The sequence below is a fragment of the Mycteria americana genome, chromosome 2, assembly GCF_035582795.1.
Source record: "Mycteria americana isolate JAX WOST 10 ecotype Jacksonville Zoo and Gardens chromosome 2, USCA_MyAme_1.0, whole genome shotgun sequence".
NCBI classification, from domain to species: Eukaryota; Metazoa; Chordata; class Aves; order Ciconiiformes; family Ciconiidae; genus Mycteria; species Mycteria americana.
In genome coordinates this window covers 31,179,599-31,200,444 of record NC_134366.1, presented here as the reverse complement: position 1 = coordinate 31,200,444, position 20,846 = coordinate 31,179,599, and the positions used below count along the sequence as shown (strand labels likewise).

Genomic DNA, 20,846 nt, shown 5'->3' with positions numbered 1-20,846 from the left:
TTGACATTTATGCATGTATATATGTGTACATACTTGCTGGATAGGAAAGGATGTTATCGTGCATTATATATTACATGCACACTTCATTTACCACGGAGGTGATGTGCTTACATATACATACACGTTACCATATACATACATTCATCTGTCCTCACAGCAGATGTTATTATGTTATTACCTGAAACAGATTTGATAAATATGCAAGGCAAGTTAGTGTTCTTTTCTTTTTTCTTTTTTTTCTGCATTTTCTTCCATTTCCCTCCATAAGGTCTTAATTGTCTGTTTAATACATGTGTAATCACTCATTTTTTGTTGTTTACAAAATGGTTAATGCAGCATACATATTGTTATCAAGACAAATGTCTGATGCTGTCTTAATTAATATATATTGTTCTGGTTATATCTGTTCTGGTTGTATGACTTGTGTTTCTGAAGCATGTCTGATGATGATTGCTTCTTTTCTTCTTAGTATGTATCATTTGGGATATTCCAGGGAGAGACGTGTCTGGGAAGCCAGCCTTTTGCAGTCACCCTCTGCGTCGAGATTACAGCGCTGGGCTATTTGTGTTTCTCCTCATCCCTGTTTCTCTCTGTCTCTCACTCTCTCCAGCTGGTGTAAATGACTGCTGCTGCCTCCCAGAGCAAGATAACCTGCTCAGTCAGCTGGAGCCCCCTGCGGACAGCTGTCTCGCTTTTAGCTGATGGAAAACTGCTACTAGCCGCTGAATGGAAGAGTGTGGAGCAGCAACCATACTAGCAGCAGCAGCAGCAGCCGCCACCGCCGCTGCAGCAGCAAGAGCGAGCGAGGACTCTATTGTTCCCTGGTGTTAAACAGTTTTTCCTTTTCAACTGCCATGCACAATAGCAGGAGGGAGGTTTCCAGTCCCCTTCTCCCCGTGAAGAAATTCTGAAGAGGGGAATATTATTTGAAGAAGGTTTCGTGGTCGTGCTGCGGGTTTTGGAGGCGGCAGCAGGCTGCTGGAGGCATGGGGTTGAGTGAGGGGAGCGCTGCTTTCTGCCGTGGTCCAGGGGTTTCCACCGTGCCAGCCCGGTGCGTGGGAGCTCTTGTGCTTCTGCTGCTGGGCATCTGGGACGCTCGTGCACAAAGTGAATTTCAAACTTCGTCGGTGTATTTGTGGAAGACCGGTAAGTAAGGATGCTGTGTTAGCACAACAGCAGCGTATTTATATTTTGTTGTAAGTAATAACCTTTTTGTGTGCTTTGTGTGTGTGGAGAGAGAAAGTTAAATCTAAATTACTAATGTTTACTTGCAGGATTATAGGGGAAAAAAAAATAGGTCACCTTCCAGGATTCCACCAGCCAAACAAATATGGTAAAACCCACGTTTGTGGCTCTGTGGCACTCTTACTGGGATCTCTCATGTATTTTCTGTGTCTTCTGAGGTTTTTCATTTTTGCTTAGTAGCTCTGTGTTGTATGTAAGTAGCAAAGGTCAGAACATTAGTGCCTGTCCACAATGGGAAGGAACATTTGTTACAATTGGAGTCAGCAACGTTAACAGTGCTCTAAAAATATTGACTTTTCACAAAGAAAGACGTAATTTAGCATGTCTAATCTTTGTGCTCTGTGCTGACATGTCATATATTCAGCGTGGTAATTGATGGGGAGTTGGGTTTGTTAAATTTAAGTTTGTTGCACAGTATATAGGACACGTGAAAGCTAATGATGGATTAGGTGAAATAATCCAAGTGATGCCAGATCTCATAACCAAAGAGCCAAAGGCAAATAGGCTATGTGGATGCAGCACCACACTAGACAGATAATTTCCTCTACTTTGATACTAATGAGTTACGTGTCTGTTTTAAAGATTGCATAGTCATAACAGTGTTCCAACCTTAACTTGGCATTAAAAATCAGTGGGGAATTTTCCTTTGTCTATTCATCTACTGCATTAATTCAGAACTTCAGCTGTGATTAATATGTGCATTTTAGTTGTCTAATACAATTTTAGTTCCTATGTAAGTAAAGTCAAAGTCTCCTTTAGGAAATCTAAAAATTTCAAGCCAGTAGATATTTCACATTGGCTTTGGCAGTTGCTTTATTCCCTATACATTACCAGGAATAAAACAATCCAAAAAGTAGTAGTTTTGTTTAAAAACTGCTTTTCCATTAAAGGATAATATAGTAGTAAGAGAGAGTGCAAATTAATCATTTGTCTGAAAAACAACTTTGAGAAGACAGTCTCTTTCCTGGATGGAGGGCTCCAGCCTTCTGCCACAGAAGCAGATCAATTTACAATTACAGTGATATCCTGAATTTTTTAAGAGGCTCCATCTATCCAGCAGCTCAGGGAGGAGATTAAAAGGAAATTCATTTAAACAAGAAGACAAGCTTTCCGATAACACTAGAAAGAGAAATCTGAAGAAGGGAAAATCCTTTGCAACTTTCACTTCCGACTGAAAGATGGGCCACACAATGACAGTGACCCTTTTTTTTCTCTTTTGAACCATTGACAAATTCAAAACACAGTTTTCAGTTCCATTACAGATTTGTAAATGTTCAGCACACACTGAAAAAGAGATAAAATACATGTACAGGTTTATGCAAAAGCACAGTAATAATATAGCATTTTCATAAAGCATTTTACATTTAGCCTAAGTTGCTAGGCATCAGTAGAATAAACTCTTCAGCATTTTATTATGCCTCCATTTAACTGTTTTATGGATTGTATTTAAAAATGTTAAAATAGTAACATAGGTTGCTAATAATAACTGCCATTAACTAATACTTGGGAACACGCACTGTCAGTTTGCTATGGACTTAACTCTGCTTACTTTGCATATAGTACACGTGCTCTGAAGTCATGCCAGTTAAACCAGCAAGAAGGAAACTGGGTTGGCTTTTGTTTTCTCCCCCTTTTCTCCCTTCCTGGCAAAGACCTCTCCTAAACTTTTGTATAGAACAGGTATGATCTAGTTACTGATGAAGAGCTGGTTCTTCCTTTCAGCTCTTTTTCTGTGACCTCTCTCCTCTGTTTTGCCTGCAATAAGGAATAGGATAAGCATGTTCACTGTATGGTTTTTAATATAGTAACATCAGCGATTTGATGATAACATGATGAAAAACAAGTCAGAGTGGCTCTTTTCAAACAATGAATAGCAAGATGCAGTGAATAAGGTAGTGTATCTTTATTTGGCTTCCAATTAAATCTTCGCACGCTTTTTCTTAGCTGTTTATTGAGTTTTGCTGTTTTCCCCCTCCTCTTTGTGGGAGGTTCTAGAAAGTGAACTGTGAGAATCGCTGGTCAGTAATCTGAAGGGTTATCTACTATGGGGTGTATAAAGTTCAGCTAAAGTATCAGAGGGAATAATAAAACTGAAGGTAGTGAGCTCATCCAACTCAGATGGTATTTTGCTTTTCCTCCTGTGAAGGAAACGGGTCAGGGGAATGTGTGACTAAGACTGTGTGTCTAGGTAATCAGCTTGATTATATGCCTTTTGGGACCTGTTATGTCCATTTTTTGAGAAACATGCTGGTTTTGTATTGAATTTACAAAAGCTGATGCCAGACTAAGTGCTGTTCATGACTTGCATGTGTCTGGGTTTTATTTCTAAAGATTTTTTTAAAATAATGTCTTGGTGTATGCTACTCCATGTCTTCTATACTGGTTTACTGCATTGTGTTTTTTAAGGATGCCTGCAGGGGTTATGAGGTTTGAGTTGAGGCATTTTTTCTCCTATAAAATAACAATTGTGATATCTGGTACAGTTTCGTGGATTTTTTTTTTTTTTTTTAACGGGTTGGTATTCTGTTTTATGGGGTTTTGGTTTTTTTGTTGTTTGGGGGGGGGGACGGACGGGGGACGGACGGGGACACTCTTCTAATTCAAATTTCAACTGTTTACTTCCAGCCTATGAAAACCTCTCAGGGATCATGATTTTTCCTGTCTATTACCATCCTTCTGTCTACTACCGTAGAAATCGGAGGTGTTTGTAACACTCAGGTTAACCATTTTGGGTTTTAATTATCTTTGATTCAGCATGGACAATGTTGTGAACAACCTGCTTTGGGCAGGGAGATTGAACTAAATGACCTCCAGAGGTCCCTTCTAATCTCCACCATCCTGTGATATGGATGCCATCACTAAGTCATTTCTACTTCTCCAACTGAAACTGCTTTGCAGTTTTGGCTTTTGTAATTTTTTTTGATGTCTTGTGAGAACGGGTATTTGCTGTTGCATATTTCTGCTGCTATTATGGTGTGTTTAATGGACCTTCAGTGTTTTGAAGGGCATTTAGATGAACACAGTTGATCATAGTTACTAGTCTTTAAACTAGGTTTCTCACCAAACACTCTCATTCCATACCATGCAGACCTGGTGTATGCATTTTTTTTTTTCCAGATACAAAACCACAGCTGGTTCATTTTGTGTGGTCACTGGGAAAGCCATCTTGTTTCTTCAACATAAACTAAAGCAAAGTCTCCATCTGTGCAGAATACCTGGCTCTTCACAGCACAGTGATGAAACAGCTAGATTCCAAGAGTTGAGTCATGGTGTCTGTCTGCTTGATGATTTGAGGTAGAGAACAACAGTTTTTGGCAACTCATAGAACAGCAGTTGTGGTTTTAAGGGGTGGTGATTCCACTGGTATGAGGCGGACAGATACTGCGGAGCATTGGACTTTTGAAGTTGAAATAATTTTTGAATTACTTGTTTTGTTCATCAGTAATTGCCCTTCTCTGAGTCTGCTGATTTCATTTGCAATAAAGAGTTGTTTGGCTCAGGTTCTACACTGCTGCATTGAACTTCTGCGAGTTCCTCAAATGTTTTAAATTTCATTCATATTCTACCTTAACTATTAAAAAGCCTTATTGAATTGTTTCTTTATATGCACAAAAAAAAGTGCCTCAATTCAGTAAAAAACTGCTTGTGTTAACTTTTGTTAAATGTTATTGCCCACTTTCTTTTATTTTTAAAGTGAAATTTTCATATTCAAGAACAGCTTATAATTGTGTTTATACTGCCCACCATAGGCTAAGATTTTGATGTAAGTTTTGCAGTGAACAATGTGAGGACTGCTGATTCCTAAATAAAAACTGCCATACGATTACCACTCTTCCAAAACAAGAGGATGCATATTTTTCTTGGTCTGTCATTTCATGATGCAGGCCATACGTATACCATTTCTATACACAACTGACCAGGCGTAGGTATTTCTTGCCACATCAGAACTCTCCTTTACTTCTTTCTACTCTGTGCTTCATTTGTTTTCATTAAATCAACCAACACGGTGATCTGTGATGTGCTGTCAGTGTTGGATGCAATTCCTGCCTACAGTTACTAATATGATTACGGAAGAGCTGCACAAAATCAGCAAGGTTCGATCACACTGTAAAATTGCTTCTTCTGACAGGTTGAAGTAATGCATGTTACACTCTTGAAGTGGAAGATGCAGCATTGGATTGATATCTCTGGAACAAAAAAAAAGTCATAAGAAAAAATCCGGGAGGCAGTGCCTTTACCATCATTATCTGTTTTAAAGACTATTGATTAGATCTGAGATAGTGTAGATCAGTATAGCTCAGCTGAATTATTTGAGCTCTCTGCAATTGCGTGCTACCAAGACTTGGTCTACTGTATAACAATTGGCAGTTGAATGTTTTCCCCTTCTTTTTAACAAAGGTAGAGCTTGAAATAGACTTTCTGTAGGCAACAGCGCCTTTTTAAAATTAAAGAGAAAAAGTCTTTGTTTCCTGAAGAGAACACTTAAGTATCTGTATTGTTATGCTTATGTTGTGTCTCAGTACGTGAGAATTGGTCCTTAGATAATACCTTGCTCAACGTTTGAGGCAGTGGAGAATCAGAGGAAAGGCGATAATACGGGCGTAGGAAACATACAGAAGAGCCCATGTACTCTCGGGTAGTGGAGGCCCTGAGTGAAATCAGCGTGCCAAGCGGTTTCCAGTGGGACCCGCGGGGTGTGGCAAGCTCCGCAGCCCCAGAGCTCTCCCTAGCCTCTTCCTGAGCTTTTGTGATTTTCCCGTGTTCCATTGTCTTGGGAAGAGGACTGGGCAAGGGACTCCTATTTCGTCTGAAGAGCCTATGAACAAATGTTTTTTGCTGTTTCAAGGTGTTACTGTGGGATCTTGTAACCAAATCGTGCTTCTTCACTGCTTGATATGGACTAGGGTCTCAACCCCCCCCCCCCCCCCCCTCCGCGATTTTTAACCTCTTGGTTTCCCACTTACCGACGGAGTAGAACAAACACAACCTCTGTACCATCTCATCCTTGTCAGGTTTTACAATTTTCACACATTCCAAGGCCCAAATCTATTTTAAAAAGAGTTTGGTGCCACAAGTGGAATTGGAGAGAGGAGAGTTTCCAACACTTTGTCTGAAATTCCTCTTCTAACGCCTTTGGTGGCTAACAAACATAAAATCACTGAATAAAATGTCCTTATTTTATTTTCCTTATATATATGCCTAGGACTGTCCTTATTTTCACAGGACTGAATGTTCCTGTCTCTTACTAATGCCTGAGGAGGGCAGGAGGCCTTCCTAGGACCAGCAGGCATTTCAAAATGTGCCCAAATACACACTGACAGGAATGATCACAAGGGAAGAGGGAGAGAGAAAAATTACCTAACCAGCCCTCTGATTAAAGCACTTGCCTTTCAAGGGTTGTGTCAGCTTGTTTGTTGAAGCTGTTCCATCATATCGCAGAAAATTCCCCATTTGGTGTCATGTCCCCCCCCCCCCCCCCCCCCAAGTAAAGAATTTTTGCAGTAATCGCAACTTGGGACTGGAGGCAGATAAGCCTATGTCAGTAAATAGAAAACTCCCGATTTTAAAGAGATTATGAAGAAATGATCTGAAGAGGCAGATTAGATGTGAAGACCTAGGGCAAATGCTAAATGAGAAAAGATGTTGTAACTTGAGGCCTGACTATCAGGAAGGGAATTCACATATGATGAAAGAGGGCAATGAGGACTTCTTCAAGGGAAAATAGAGCTCTAGTTATGGCGTGGTGAACTTGAGCTGGTACCTACACATCCTTGAGGAGGAAGAGAGAGAGAGGTCAGGATTTTTAAAATGTTAGTGTAAAACTGTCAGGATTCATCTTTTTGATTCTCAGGTATTCAGTTACAGAGTAAGATAAAAGGAACATTAGTAAAAGCTGAATTTCATCAGCTTTTCAAAGAAGAAAAACTATTCAAGCAAAATGTGCTAAAGATGCTTTACTGTTACCTTACTGATTTAAAACATAAATGATCCTCCAGGACTGAACATGGTTAAGTGTTGGTTACATACGCCCTGCAGAAATTCATATTAATTAGAGTTAGAATTTATCACTTATATTGCATTCTGTAATGTGCATCTAAGCAACCACACTGTTTACTGGCTGTCTCCCAGTTAAATCTGACTTTTATGTAGTCAAATGGGGCTTGTGTATCTATGACTTGAATAAGGAAATATTAATTTTCATTAGGCATGTTCATCACCCTTGCTCTTCGCCCTCATTTATCCTTTCAGATTTTTTTATTCAACAAAAATTGTACAAGGCAAGTATGCAAAACCCTTTGATTTAATGCAAAAGGGTTTTAGTGCAGTTTGGCAACAAGACATTTAGCAGAGATGCAGAAAGTGGTTGCTTTAAGGAAACTATTTGTAAATATTTTTTAGTAATCTGTCCTTATTTAACAAAATCAGAGTAAATATTTAAATGTTTGGAGAAAAATTTTGTGCTGCTGAACAGAAAAATTTGGAGAAAAATTTTTTCTTATGTAGTTATTTTGCCATATCTGAGATAGGAAAATAGAAAAAAGTGTGGCTGATACTTTAAGCCTCTAGTTAAGATAAACAAGTAATATACTCTGGGCTAATGGTTGACTTCACTTGTAGGATAGCATTTTGAAGCTGTCAGAGAAGTGGAAAATGGTAGTTGATCATATTGTACTGATAGCTGAGAATGTCTGGATTGTTTTTAGCAAGTGCCCTAGAGTGCTTATGCTAACTGGATCAGCTGAATCCCGCAGTTTATGGGGACGCGGGAATAAGAGAATACCTCAAAAGCTATGGATTGTTTTGTTCTGTAGGCCGGCTGTTCCAGTGTTGGATTAATTCAGTTTATTAATATCTTATAGACTAGGGTTTAACTTTACAGTTCCCAGCTCCACTTGATGTTGATGTCTTTTTTTTTTTATCTTGTTGATCCACTCAGTTGTTCAGGTGTCAGAAGCGTGTTTTTTAACACAGTAACTCCAGGTTTAATAGAAAGCCCAATTCCCAAAATATAAATCATAGAATCACAGAATGCTTTGGATTGGAAGGGACCTTTACAGGTCATCTAGTCCAACCCCCAGGGGCTGGACTTCTTCAACCAGATCAGGTTGCTCAGAGCCCCATCCAACCTGACCTTGAATGTTTCCAGGGATGGGGCCTCCACTGCCTCTCTGGGCAACCTGTTCCAGTGCCTCACCACCCTCATTGTAAAAAAATTTCTTTCTTAAATCCGGTCTAAATCTGCCCTCCCTGAGTTTAAAACCATTGCTCCTTGTCCTGTCACAACAGGCCTTGCTAAAAGTCTGTCCCTGTCTTTCCTATAGGCCCCCTTTAAGTACTGGAAGGCTGCTATAAGGTCTCCCCGCAGCCTTCTCTTCTCCAGGCTGAACAACCCCAACTCTCTCAGCCTGTCCTTGTAGGAGAGGTGCTCCAGCCCTCGGATCATTTTTGTGGCTCTCCTCTGGGCCAGTAAAGGCTAGTATTCTCAAAGACAAGTAGTAATCGATATTTTGAGGTAATATTTGCCATGGTATAAATTAAATTTCATGTTAAACTACATTCTGTAGCCAAGAAAGTAATTTCTGAGCTTTAGGACACTACATATATTTATTCTGTTTATTGATGGTCCTTTCCTGCATTCACAACTTTCTTCATTATATATGTCTCTTTTTTATTTTCTTGTATTCCTCTGTGATCTGTTTTCTGTCCGCAAACAAGGCCTCTTCATGTAACGGGGCTGGGAGACCCTTTTCTGGATGTATGTCCAGTCAAAAATCTCCTCTTAGTCTAGCGAAGCTGAAAAAAAGTGGTGGGTTCCTTTGGTGGGTAAAGATCTATTTAAATTCAGACTGATGGAAGTTGAAGATCTGGTTCTTTGGTGTGGAGCCTCAGAGGAGGCAATGGGCTGGCAGAGCCTACAGTTGGGGACAACAGCAGCATTGAGTTGGGATTTTATTTATGGATTTCTTCTTTCTTTTTATGTCTATTTCTCTCTAGTAAGGCAGTAAAAATATATGGAGTTACTAAAATAATGGAAGAATTAGATGAGAGAAACATGTCTAGAAACCCTAAAAAATCATTTTATTTGGTAAAAGTTTTTCTAAATGATCACAATTAAAATAACTGTATTGGATATTAAATCTCAGTCAAACAAAAGTTAATGTAAGCAGTTTTGCTACCACTAGCACAAATTAATCTCCCCTAGAAATCTCATTATTTACCACTTCCATATGAATGCTGTACAGTGTTAAACATGTCAGTGCCTGGGATTTCGCACAAAATCCAACCGACATTTATTGTAGCAATCAGCACATTCTCAGCATTAATTAGCACTGTGCATTTTGGTGCGCCTGACATTGCTGGAAGTGTAGACCACAGTAGCTGTGTTTTTGAATTAACTTTCTGTATTTAGTGAACATTGCCAAGATTGTTTTGGTGGTTTTATGTCTGTGGAATAGAGAAGAAAAATCTGGAGTATTTGCATGGAATCAGGGAAGGAGTGGCATTAGATGCAGCCCTGAGTGGCCCAAGTGGAGGGTTCTTGGGTGATCCCTAGTGAATGGTGTTGCTGGAAACACAGCAAGCTTTCAAATATCCAAATACCGGTAAGAGTTTTCCATAGGTATTTTGAGAGAGAGGGAGAGAGATAATAAGTAACTGTTTTTTGTAGACTGTTTATATAGCATGAAGTGAGTTTGAGGATATTAATTGGAAGTGGTTTCTGATGTAATGAGACATACTTAAACATTTTAAAGATTGATGACATCTGCTAATCCAATGAGAAATTTCTTAATGAGATACGTTATTACTTTCTACCTCCTGTATTATGCAAAATGAAATGTTTATATTAGTGAACAATAATATAACTCTCCCTATGTGTGCTGGGGAATAGCTGTTTTACCACTAAGCCATTAGAGAAATAAAGAATAGAACAGAGAGAGATTGTTTTATAATGACTTGTGTTTGTACAGTGCCTAGCACGATTGAATTCTCTTCGGTTGCTGGTGTTCCTATGTACCACAGCTTTATACAAAATGACATAATTAAGACTTGTTAAAGATGCTGTTTACAAAGATACATTATTAACATTCTAAAATAACATTCAAATAATTTCAAGTGCCAAAACCAGTTCGAATAGCTGATATCAAGATGCCGTACTAGAGGATAGTAGAGGAGAAAATTATTTTTATAGGGAAACAGTGTTTCGAAAAACCTTGGAAGCAGGATTGTCTGTGTAATAGTTCCAAAATGCGTTGTTGGGAGAAAATGTCTCCAGTAGTAAGAGGAATGTTTTTAAATGTTACTTAGCATTTCCGCGTTCACATATTTGGCAGTCATCCCTTCTTCTATTTGCATGTAGCAAAACTCTTGTTCTGAATTTGATATGAATGTGCTTGATATCCTGAAAGATCACTTGTGTTATGTAGAGTTTTGCTTGTTTTGCAGTTTTCTACTGAGTGGTTGAATCAAGTGTACATTGTGATGACTTTTGTCCCGTTTTATTCTGCTTTACTTGATTTGCTTGTGATTTTTGGTCAAAATAATGCCCTGATTAGGGGAAGAGGTGGAGGAAGAGGGTAAAAGCCATTACAGTAACAGTAAGACTGCTACATCTTGCAACAGGGAACATCAAACCTTATTTAAAAAAAAAAAAAAAAGGCTGTTATAGTAAAGAGGCTGGATCCTGAATCCAGTCTCAGCTCTGCAAGTGGTTTGCAGTGGTGACGCTGGGAATCTCTTTCCTGTCATGTAAAGTGATGTTTATGTGTGAGTATAGTTTTCTGTAGCGCTCTGTGCAAAAACAAAACAGAAGAAACTTTGGTACTCGTGATTTTTGATATAGTTATCATACAGTTCCCAAGAAACCAACGCTTTAGCACACTTGTAGTACTTGTCATATGCAAGTAAAAATGGATGTAATGGAAGAGATTAGGACATTCGGGAAATAGGAAGAAAGAAGTTAACATGAGTGGAGAATACAAACATGAAAAGCATGGGGCAAGCAACCAGCAGCTATTTTCTGTTGAATACAAATATTTAAAATAAATTGTGAGATTGGAAAACTCAGGGGGCTGAGAGAAGGCAGCGATTGCTTGATGAACAGATATGGAAATTTTTTAACTGACATGAGTTTTCTAATGAATCTGCCTGGAAGCTGTTTTTGTACGACATCAACAATACATACACCTGTGTGTGCATGCTTGCATGTGTGGTATGTATGTGGTGGTCTGAAAACATTACTGAACAATGCTGTGTGGATCCAATGGCACTACCTTAAAAAACATATAACAGTAGGTTACTTAGGTCTTCAGTGTCTGACTAAAACAGTAGCACAGCTTGAATTTGCGGTCACTTCTAATAACAGAAGTGTATTTTTTTTTATATACCACTAATTTATTTTAAGAAATTCCATCTTCTCTGCTGCTGCTTAGCTTGCTATTTTTAAGAGGCATACTTTGAAGGCTGTCATTGAAACCACTTTTTTTTGGTAACCCTAAATGAAATCCACAGTCAGCATTGCTTTTTAGACAGCAGCATTGGAAAGACCAACTCGTTCCTGTAAGACATGCTTGGTGCCATGCAGAAGATAATGAAAGGAAGAGGAGGGAGAGTGATAAAGCGACTGAGCGTGCAAGGAAGATTTGTAGTCTTTGACTTGACGTGGATGAATGACTTGTGGGTCTCCATATTTCAACTTGATATATGAATGTCAACACCTTGGGAATAGTTTGGGTACCTGAACCATAAAGCTAGGAAATTCAGGTTATTTTCTATACGTACTTCCATGTCTTTGTAGGGAGCCGCAGGACAGTCGATGGGCTGTGCCGCACAAAAGTGAGTTATCTGAAACTCTGCAAAGTGCGTACCATGACAGATTTGTATAGGTGATCTACATATTTACTAGCAATAAATATTTCATTTTTCCACTCTGTGTTTAATATGCTTTAAAAGCTTTATGCAATAAATCAAGATGATGGGTATATGTACTAATTATAATTGAGTCTTGCTTATTTTGTCATAGTACAGATTTTAAGCTATTCTGTCAGACGTACTACCTATTATATGTGATGGAAGTAACTCTAAATTTATGATTTTGTAATACGGATATAAGACAACTTGGGTTTTGAGATTTTTGTCTTATCCTAACTCTGCAAGTTCATTTTATTGCTCTGAGGATGTTAGGTAGTAAATGCCTTCCCTTGAAAATACTGAATTTGCTAGGTTACAGTGCTTCAAAGTTTATCCTGAACAGTATACTGCTTAGTTTCTCTCTTAACCCAAAAGTAATCTTTAAGGATCAGGGTCCAAAAGCTAAAATTAGGTAGTAAAGATTTTACCTTTTGGATGCAGAAGTAGTTTTTTCCAAAATAGGTATGTTTTTTTGCAGCCTCACATATAAAGGGACATTGCTGATTAGAAATGAAGTAACAATTCAGTGAAATAAAAATTACTGCCATGTAACCAGAAAAAAGTCTCTCAAAATGACAAAATCTATTGCTTACATAATGTATTCGTAACTCCCATTTAAGAAATAGAAAATAGATGTGGTCATATCAATGAGAAATCTTTCATATTGGACTAGAAACAGATGAAACGGTGAACCTGTGTCTCAGAGTAAATTATGTATTGTTACTGTTCATATATAGATGCTAGTTTGGGTGTAAGCCATTGTAAGAAAGATGATAGTAGATAATTTGCTTCTAAAGTCACTTATGTATCTTTCACAAAGGTTGTACATACATCTTCTGAACTAATAACCTTGCTGTTTTAGTAAATTAAAGACAATTTTCAATATATGCCCATAGCTTTCTAAATATATTGTTTTCTCAGCAAGTAAAACATAGTTATCCAGAAAATGTATTATTATTATGCTATGAATGGAATCCAGACTGTATATAATCCCCTGAGAGTGATGAGTACCACTCCTAGAGGCAGGCATTCATTAACAAAATATGGATTTAAGAAGAACTTGAGATTAAGAAAAGGTGCAACTTTAATTAAAGATAAAATATTAAAAGGAAGAGCAAAAAATGAATTTTCAGTCTTGTGATGCCTATATTAGTTGCTAATGCAACTAATTTTTCAATTTCTTTTCAGTTTAAGACCTTCATCACCTCTTATGTAAGTGTTACCAGAGAGATTTATTTTGGAAAGGAAAGACAAAATATATTAAAAAGCCATAAAACAAAGATGCCCTGCTTTCTGTATAATGAATCAGGTAATATATTGCCTTTTTGTTAACTTTTTTTTTAATTGAAAGTATTTAAAAAGAAACAAGTTATCATTGGCTAAGGCTTACTAAATCTTCAGAATGTTATCAAAGTAGTTTAACCTAGACAGGGAAAACAGATTAATGAATAGCACATCTGGGGAAAAAAAACCAACCAAACATAAAAATTGAAGTGTGGAACATCAAAGATAGCATGGCAATTAAAAAAAAAAAAAAAAAAATTTCTTTTGTGTTATATAACTTCACCTGTGACTGGAGCTAACAGGCAGAGACTTCATCTAATTTGCTGCACTTGGTTATAAACAAGAAGTCCATTTGAAGTAGTAGTGTTGCTTTTGGTTTTGAAATTTTTAAAGTAAAGATGAAGCAGGCTCCCTGAAGATAGAAACTCATTAAGGAAGCCAAGGGCTTTTTGGAGAATGTGTTCTGTTCAGGGTGGTTTTTTGTTCCCCACTTTGTATGTCTCAGACACACTGCAGCTTCTAATGAAAAAATAATGCAGTTCGTTAATGTGGAAAAACTTCTGAAAGTAGCTACATTCTCACAGTATTCTGGGAATTAGTTTGAACATAATTGGTTGGATCCCAATATTAAAAAGCACTGTAATGAAAAAAGGAAATGCTCAAACTATGATAGTTTGCTGCTTCTGATGAAAAATTTAATGAGGCTGAATAATTGCCCATCCTTTCTTCTTTCTTCCTAATCTGCCATGTCTTCCCCAAGCTCTGCTTTACGTTTATTGTAAATATCTTAAGCAGTAGGGTTTCTATCACTGTAATTGAAAGACTACACTAGTGTCTGTGTCGCATCATTTTATAGCTAGTTTGCCTTTTTCTGTAACCCTTTTTCCCTTCATGACTAGATTACTCAAGAAGAGTATTTGTCAGGTGTCATGCCCCTTGGCTCTCACTTAGCTGAACTGCGCTTACTGAACTCTAATCTTTCTTGATAAATCAACCCATTAGTGTTGCACCAAGCAGCACAGTATCTGCCATTTACATAATGGTTACTGTAGTTGGTTTAATGTGACTTTTATCTTCTAACTTCAGGTTGAGAATTACTTCTTCTGAGATGTGATCATTGCCCAAATACATACACTTTCCAGTTACCGAGTTGGCTGTTAATAACTTATTTAACAAAGTTATGAAGCACATGAAAGTTGGGATTTTTCATGCGGAATCTATTTTAAGAAAACAACAAAACAAAAACAAAAAAACCACCCCAAAATGACAGACACACACACAAACAGAAAAGCCACAAAACCACATTATTTGAGTGGAGGGCCTTTTCTTCTGATAACTAAGTTGCCACAGAGTGATATGGTATCAGTTTGATACGATGTGCACTGTTTTCTTAAATATTTTGAATTCTAGATGCAGTGCAGATAGATGAGAAATGAAGCATTCAGACTAGTTCTTTAAAATGCAGTATGTTTTTGTATAGACAGGTTTTCATGAGTTTTCCAATCTATCATCTATGATTTTTTTCTTTTTGTGGTTGGGTTTTTTTTTTTGTAGAAATGATAGTTTTTATGGCCCCATCCCAGTTTCTCACATGACTTGTATTAGCTCTTCCATATCCTACCCCTTTTCTGCCTCAGTGGGCTAATGGATGCTGTATGAGATGTTTGTCTCCATGACCTGGGTCTGTATTAGCAGCCTGTTCAATTACTGCTCAGTATTCTGGAGAAGAAACATGTGCTCTTAGTGCCATAGGCTCCTATCTGCAACAAGAAACAGTGGCTCTCCTTTTTGTGATGTTGTATTAATGCACTTCCAAAGAGAAAAATGAGACACACACAAAGACAGTCTTATTTATCTCATGCTGTCAACATCTAAGAATTTTTATCAAAGATGAATTGAAATTAGAAGACAAAGCCTGAACCATTTTGGTGCTTTTTGTTAATGATGTTCTAGATCTGTAAGTTACAAACCCTGAATATTAGTCACACCATGATGGTGATGCAAAACTCGATTTTAATATTCAGCTGCACTCCATAGAGACATTTGGTGCTTCAGAAGACATTTGCTGCTGTTTCTTTAGAGCCTGCGGCCTTGAAGATGACCTGGAATGCTAGATTAGGAAATTGATAAAGCCGTCAGTGGTTTGCTGTGCTCTACTTCCCAGGCTACGAGCCACCTGGTCACATATAGTGCTCATGATACCATCAAATATGTGACATTAAAAGATCACACCTTTTTCTTCACTTCATAAGAAGGTGAGAAACTTTCTGTGTAAGCTTAATAAGCAAAATATGAGACACATCTACACAATCTCTTAATAAGAATTTTTGCCTTTTTCCTAATTCCATTTAATAGTTCTGTGAGTTTTCCCTTTTTATCACGGTCAAGAGAGAGGCAAATCCAAATCTTTCTAGCAGGATGTTTAGTGCAAATGTATTCTCTCACTATACGGATTGTAATAACAGTGTATTTTTGTGGGATTTTTTTCCATTGAGAAAATAAAATTTCTGGGTCCAACCTTATATGCATTTAGCTCCTGTGACCTTAAACACCACACAGCCATTTGCTCACTCCCCCTCCAGTGTAATGGGGGAGAGAATTGGGAAAAAGATAAAACTCGTGGGTTGAGATAAAAAAGACAATTTAATAGGACAGAAAAGGAAGGGGAAATAATAATAATAATGATGATAAAAGAATATACAAAACAAGTGATGCACAACGCAATTGCTCACCACCCACTGACTGATGCCCAGCCAGTTCCTGAGCAGTGGCTGCACCCTCCCCCAGCTAACTCCCCCCCATGTTTTTTTGTTCAGCATGGTGTCGTATGGTACAGAATATCCCTTTGGCTAGTTTAAGTCAGTTGTCCTGGCTGTGTCCTCTCCCAGCTTCTTGTACACCTCCAGCCTCCTCACTGGCAGGGCAGTATGAGAAGCTGAAAAGTCCTTGACCAGTGTAAGCACTGCTCAGCAACAACTAAAACATCAGTGTGTTATCAACATTATTCTCATCCTAAATCCAAAGCACAGCACTATACCTGCTACTAGGAAGAAAAATAACTCTATCCCAGCCGAAACCAAGACAGTAACACTTCAAGTGCTCAACGTCAATTCTGGAATGTAAGAATCATGAGGTAGAAAAGCCAGCAGTATTTTGCCTCAACATAATTCTTAGGTGTTTACAGATAAGATATTTAACTAGTATTTTTTATTTTAACTAAAAAATGAAGGATTGAGATTAAAAATATATAAACGCAGCTTCATGTTTATTGGATAAAATGGGGGAAATAGTCTCCCTGAGAAGTTCCTAGATGTTTCTTTTTGTCATTTTAATTTATATTTTATGCTAAAAATTCATCTTTCTTCTTTAATATGTATTTTGTAGTATCACTTTCTTCTTAAATATATTAAGCTTCGTGCGGCACAGTACACTGAGATTTCCTTTGGTATATCAGTTAAACTTTAATATAGATCACAGAATGGGATCACAGTAATTTTCCCATCTTGGAAGCATCCTTAAACTTTTATTCCTTCCTGTGTCACTGGAATTACACGTAACTGTGAGAGCGGCCTGTAAAGCAGCTTTCCAGAAGCTCGTGAACTTTCATTTTATCTTCAATTTTATTTAAAGGAATTTGTCTTAGTTGCCTTCATTGATACAATATACATTCAAACAAAATGCCCAGTGCTGATTGTCTTGTGTTTAACTAGCCATGTTAAAAACCTACTTTAAAAAAAAAAAAAAAAAAGTATAATATGTGTGTCTTGATCTTATTTCCTTTTCAGGAGGTTCTTAGCTATTAGGTAGATTAGCCTTTATGCTTTAGTTAAGGAATAACATCTAATCCCTTGAATTAAAAGGAATGGGAAGCAGAAGATGAAAATTGAGCTAGGTGGCACTTCATTTCCTCTTGTTTTGGAAGAATTTTTAGAAAAGGTTACTCCCTTTATCCTTCAGAAATATGGGCTCCTGTTAGAATTGATTCTGAGCATAATGCCAATGTGGTTTTAACAAGCAGACTTGGTAAACATATGGATACATGAGTTTTGGATTAACATAGGTTGTTTTGGCATCCTTTAATTTTTCAGTTGTAATGAAGGATGTATTTTTTGGGTGACAGTTGGGGAAGTTTTAATGTAGATTTTTGTTAGTTCCTATAGTTACTATACATTTGGAGTTGATAGTTCAAGATCTTATTTAGGAGTTGTTCTGGTTTATGTGCCCAACCCATTTCTGTCTCCTTTTTGCATCTACCATGACCATTGTCTTCTATGGAATTGAAGTAATAAAAAATGCTACTTACTGACATGGTTCTTGCCACCTCTGAGGTCCTTTGGTTATGTGGAAAAAATAATTCTAAATTTCAATGCAGTACAAGCAAAAAGGAATTTACTCCTTGTGATAGCAAAGAAATTTCTGAGAGTTAAACTTTTTGTTGTGGTTTAACCCCAGCCAGCAACTAAGCCCCACGCAGCTGCTCCCTCACTCCCTCCCGGTGGGATGGGGGAGAGAATCAGAAGAGGGAAAGTGAGAAAACTCGTGGGTTGAGGTAAAGACAGTTTACTAGGTAAAGCAAAAGCCGTGCACACAAGCAAAGCAAAGCGAGGAATTCATTCACTCCTTCCCATGGGCAGGCAGGTGTTCAGCCATCTCCAGGAAAGCAGGGCTCCATCATGCGCAATGGTTACTTGGGAAGACAAATGCCATCCCTCCGAACGTCCCCCCCTTCCTTCTTCTTCCCCAGCTTTATATACTGAGCATGACGCCATGTGGTATGGAATAGCCCTTTGGTCAGTTTGGATCAACTGTCCTGGCTGTGCCGCCTCCCAACTTCCCGTGCGCCTGGCAGAGCATGGGAAGCTGAAAAGTCCTTGGCTAGTGCACACATTAGCAACAACTAAAACATCAGTGTGTTATCAACACTGTTTTCAGCACAAATCCAAAACATAGCCCCATACTAGCTACTATGAAGAAAATTAACTGTATCCCAGCCAAACCCAGCACACTTTTCAAGTATAATACCTGTCATTTTGAAATCTGGTAGATGAGTACCCTTGGCCTGGGTGTTGGCAATGATTTTGTATTTAAACAAGCTTTTCATTGCTATTCCATTTTCAAAGCAGAGAATGTCATGTGTGTTTAAAAATAACTGGTCTCAAGAAAAGTTTCAAAATGAGAATATATTGTTTTAAAACCTACTTAATGGAAAAGCTTTCAAACTGAAATTTCCTTCGTGGTAGCTGCTTGTGGGAGAGGCAATGCAGTATGATTCCAAGCTTCTGCTTTTATCTGCCTTGATAATAGTGCATCAGTCTTCAGTGCTGGTAAAGATACAGAAATTGTTCCTAGCAGCATAAAAGCAATACCCATTTTAATTTTAAAGGTCATGCATGTGCAATGCCTTTTGATGAATTAGTAAGCAAGTGATTATTTTTTGATAATTTTGGTTAGTCTTTGTTAAGTTTTAAGATGGCTTTATTTTTGCAGTTTAGTACCGTTATGTAGCTTTTCAGTACAATATGGGAAGCTAAACAATCTTTCTACTGCAGGGATAGAGGGTTGAGCAAAATATGAAATGAATGTATGACCATCCTTTCTGCTCTAAGACTGCCTGCAGTTTCAGTGCCATCCATCTATTCACAGTAGCTAACAAGACGTTTTTGTAGTTTGTTTACAAACAAGGAATTGGGTAAGGCTTTTGGAATGCAGTATTTCTTCTTGGGCCAGTGCAATCAAGAGTTTCTTAGTTTGCAAATTATTGCAGTCTATTTTATTGTGCTTGTAAGAACACATTTCACCAGCATGGCCTGGTGCTTCTCTGTGTTAGAATATTCTTAAATACTTTGTGGTGATTAAGTATAAGTAGCCTCTTGGAAATGCCTGTATCATTACAGTGATGCTATAGAATTACTTAATGTAGTTTTCATCACTGAAAGATCTTTGCTGTCTGTTTCTCAGTATCAGGATTTCTGACATCCTGACAGATTATTGTAATTTAGCAGATGGCTTTAGACTTGATCTTTAATCAGTAAACTCAAACTGAAGGTTTGGAGTTCATCTGTTTCATTCTAAGCTATGGACTAATAGTGGGACAGATGGATTCACCCCGGTCAGTGAGGTTGCTATATAGAGCGCTCTTTGGAGCAGTAAATGTTGCTGTGAAATACAGCTAGCACCAGTGTCATTTTGGATTGTTGTGCTTCAGTTTTAATGTCATTTAGAAGTCCTCATTTATGAAAAAGGCAATTTTATTCCACTTGTTACGAAAGCCCTTTTACAATTTTCAAGGGAAGCTCAACTAATTTCTAATTAACCTTACGTAAGAAAAGGTGAGCACCTGAGAACAAATAAGGAAACACAGATCTTTACTTTGCTTTAAAAGTATTAAATATGGAGATTCTTTCATGTGGCTTTTCAACTTAGTTACTTAATGTGCAGTATTTTTATTGCTTGTAGTTAACTGTTTTTATGATAATTTGAAAGAAACTATCTAAAAATACATTCTTGAAAAATGTTGACAATGTCACAAAATTATATTTAAAAGAATAATTTATATGTGCTAAGTTCTTAACTGCAAAAGAGATTTGTTGGGTTTTGGCTGCCCCCCCCCCCCCCCCCCCCTTTTTTTTTTTTAGAAGTATATATGTTAAAGCTGTCAATACAATGATTGGTTATAAGTGAAACCCACAGTACTATTAATACTGCTTTATCAGCATGTTGTTTTCATACAATATGTTCTCTTCGTGTCAGAGTAAGAGTACTCTGCCATTAATTCAGTGGATTCGGTGACAGGTTGTTATAACTGCAGCTCAGAATATAGAGATAAAATAATGATCTCTATAAATACATATCTCTGTCAACCAGAGCTAGCTGCTTCTCTTAAAGTGTAGAGTAACCTTCCTTCCTGCCAGTTTTTTAAAAGTTTGCATTTTGTGCTTTGTTAGAAACAAAGTTTCTAGGTAACAGAGAAAAACTAGCATTTTGCTGATCAAACCTGTATTTTTCTGAGTGTTTCCTTTTTAATACCATGATGCTTTCAAGTATAAGCCTTAATTTCATCAGCAGAGATTTTGAGTGTAAATTGGAAGGGAAAAAGGGTCAGTTATGTTGTCAGTTTTTGTATGTCCTGAAGTAATCCATTTTTCTTCAAAACTTCTGCTGCTGTTTGTTTCCCAGAGGAGAATGATGGCTGGCTGTCCCTGCTTGGAAACATAACTTTACATGATACTCTCTTGACTCATTCCTGGTGTTTAGAAATACCATTGTTTTATAGAATGGAAAAAAAAGTAATTAAGTGATTCTAAAAATCATCTTAAACGTAAAATACAGAGTTTACATAAGCCTTTCTTTCTGTTATTTTGGGCAACCTTCCCTAAGCAAGGATTTATTGATGGTAAAGCATTTTGGTT

General features: G+C 37.6%; 1 protein-coding gene across 1 annotated transcript in view; it reads left to right on the top strand.

The window, feature by feature from the left end:
* The first annotated feature begins 927 nt into the window (after window positions 1-927).
* Window positions 928-20,846, top strand: part of THSD7A (thrombospondin type 1 domain containing 7A) — a 216,368-nt gene continuing 196,449 nt past the window's right edge. The window contains exon 1 of the mRNA XM_075492899.1: window positions 928-1,146. Within this exon, the coding sequence (XP_075349014.1) occupies window positions 987-1,146 (160 nt within the window). The 5' untranslated portion in view covers window positions 928-986. The remainder of the gene's footprint in view (window positions 1,147-20,846) is intronic.